The 1,989-nt window shown below is 50.7% G+C and overlaps 1 protein-coding gene across 1 annotated transcript in view; it reads left to right on the top strand.

Annotated features, from left to right (window-relative positions):
• LOC102771425 (ATP-binding cassette sub-family A member 3-like) overlaps window positions 1-1,989 on the top strand; it is a 37,621-nt gene that overhangs the window by 13,071 nt on the left and 22,561 nt on the right. Inside the window, exon 3 of the mRNA XM_006761175.2 lies at window positions 657-807. Coding sequence (XP_006761238.2) covers window positions 657-807 — 151 coding nt within the window. The remainder of the gene's footprint in view (window positions 1-656; window positions 808-1,989) is intronic.

Here is a 1,989-nt window from a genome sequence, read left to right as displayed (position 1 = left end):
GTGAGTGCTGCGCAGGGCTGCCGCTCCTCAGACATGGGTGGTCTGCTCGTGTGGCTGCTGCTCCCCGGACGGGGGTGGGCTGCTGCTGCTCCTCGAATGGGGACAGGCCGCTTGCAGACCTCCTGCTCCTCAGATTGGGCAGCTGCTCGTGTGGCTGCTGTTGCTAGGATGAGGGCAAGATGTTTGTGCAACTGCTGCTCCTAGGATAGGGGCAGCGTGGGAGGACTGCCCCTCCTCAGACGTAGGTAGATTGCTCATGCAGCTGCTTCTCCTCAGACAGGGAAGCGGGCCACTCACACAGCTGTTGCTCCTTGGACAGGGGCAGGCCACATGAGGCTTCTGCTCTTAGGCTCGAGGCAGGCTGCTCACGGGGCTGATGCTCCCTGGACAATTGCGTGCCACTCACATGTCTGCTGCTCATGTGGTTGAAAAAATAATGTGAAAAAAAGTAGGAAATAAAGGAGCAAACAAAAATAGGAGAACAAAGAAAAAAGCAACAAATAAAAAAAGGAAAAACAAAGAAAAAGGCAAAAAAAGCTAACAAAATACTAATAAAAAATAAAAATTAAAACTTTAAATGTCATTCCTTTGGCTGGCTTAAGTTCGCAGTTTTCTGGAATGTCTGTGATTTATTTTTTCTAAATGATTTTTCTCAGGTGCTACATATCGCATAGTCATGAAGATTGACCCACAGTGTGATGTTGAAAAGCTCTCTGCAGTGATTCGGTCTCATATTCCACATGCCACTTTGGAAGAGTGTACTGGAGCTGAGTTATCATTTATCCTACCCAAAAAGTATATACACAGGTATACATTTAGGGCGCTCAAGGTGGGTGGTTTGGGTGACCAAAACTTATTTTTAATTTTCCAGGTTTAGCAAGTTTAGTAAATAGTATTTTGCTAATGAACCATTTAAGCTGTCATTTGCCAACTATAGTTGAGAAGTTCACAGCTGAAGATTTCTCTCACTAAATAGGGGATTGCTTCATCAATTCAAGTTCATTCAAAGCTTATTTGATGTTTTTCTTTTTTACTTTATTTTTAATTACATTAAGTGACCTTGTTTAATATGATCATATAGGTGTAGGTTTCTGTGTTACAAGATCTATATATTGCACTGTGTGCCCAAAAACCAAAGTTCTGGTTTTTCTTTTGGAGAGAGGTTTGCCACTTATTTTCTACAAGAGGCCCGGTGCACAAAAACTTGTGCAATCAGGCGGGAGGGGGGGGGTGTTCCTCAGTCCGGCCTGTGCCCTCTCACAGTCTGGGACCCCTCAGGGGATGTCTACCTGCTGGTTTAGGCCCACTCCCCAGGGGATTGGGCCTAAGCTGGCAGTCATCCATCCCTCTCCAAGCCTGTGAGCCCTCGGGGGATGTTCACTTGCCAGAGGAGAACAGGCTTAAGCTGCAGTCGGACATCAGTAGTGCTGCTGAGGAGGCAGGAGAGGCTCCCACCACCACCGCTGTACTGGCAGCCGTCATCCTGGCTTGTGACTGAGCAGAGCTCCCCCTGTGGGAGCACACTGACCACCACAGGGCAGCTCCTGCATTGAGCATCTGGCCCCTGGTGGTCAGTACACGTCATAGTGACCAGTCGTTCCACCATTCAGTCAACAGTGGGGGTCCCTCAGCCCAGCCTGTGCACATTTAAAGTCCAGGACCCTTTGGGGGATGTTCACCTGTTGATTTAGGCCCACTCCCCGGGGGATCAGGCTTAAACTTGCAGTCAGACATCCTTCTGGCAGCCAGGGAGCCCTCGGAGGATGTCCGACTAAAGGCTTAGGCCCCCAAGGGAGCTGTGATGAGGAAGCTGAGGTGACAGAGGAGCCATGCTGTCCTGCCCCACCACCCTGGGTCGGGTCGCACATGGGACACCTGGGGGGGCCAGTGGATCGCTGCTGCCCCGCCTGGCCACCCCGGGTTGGTTCACACATGGGACGCCTGCTGCCCCAGGTCGCAGATAGCAGACCCGGATGGTGGCAGGGCCGG

Source organism: Myotis davidii, unplaced genomic scaffold, assembly GCF_000327345.1.
Source record: "Myotis davidii unplaced genomic scaffold, ASM32734v1 scaffold2338, whole genome shotgun sequence".
NCBI classification, from domain to species: Eukaryota; Metazoa; Chordata; class Mammalia; order Chiroptera; family Vespertilionidae; genus Myotis; species Myotis davidii.
The sequence above is the reverse complement of the archived record's forward strand: the minus strand, read 5'-3'. Positions and strand labels throughout refer to the sequence as shown.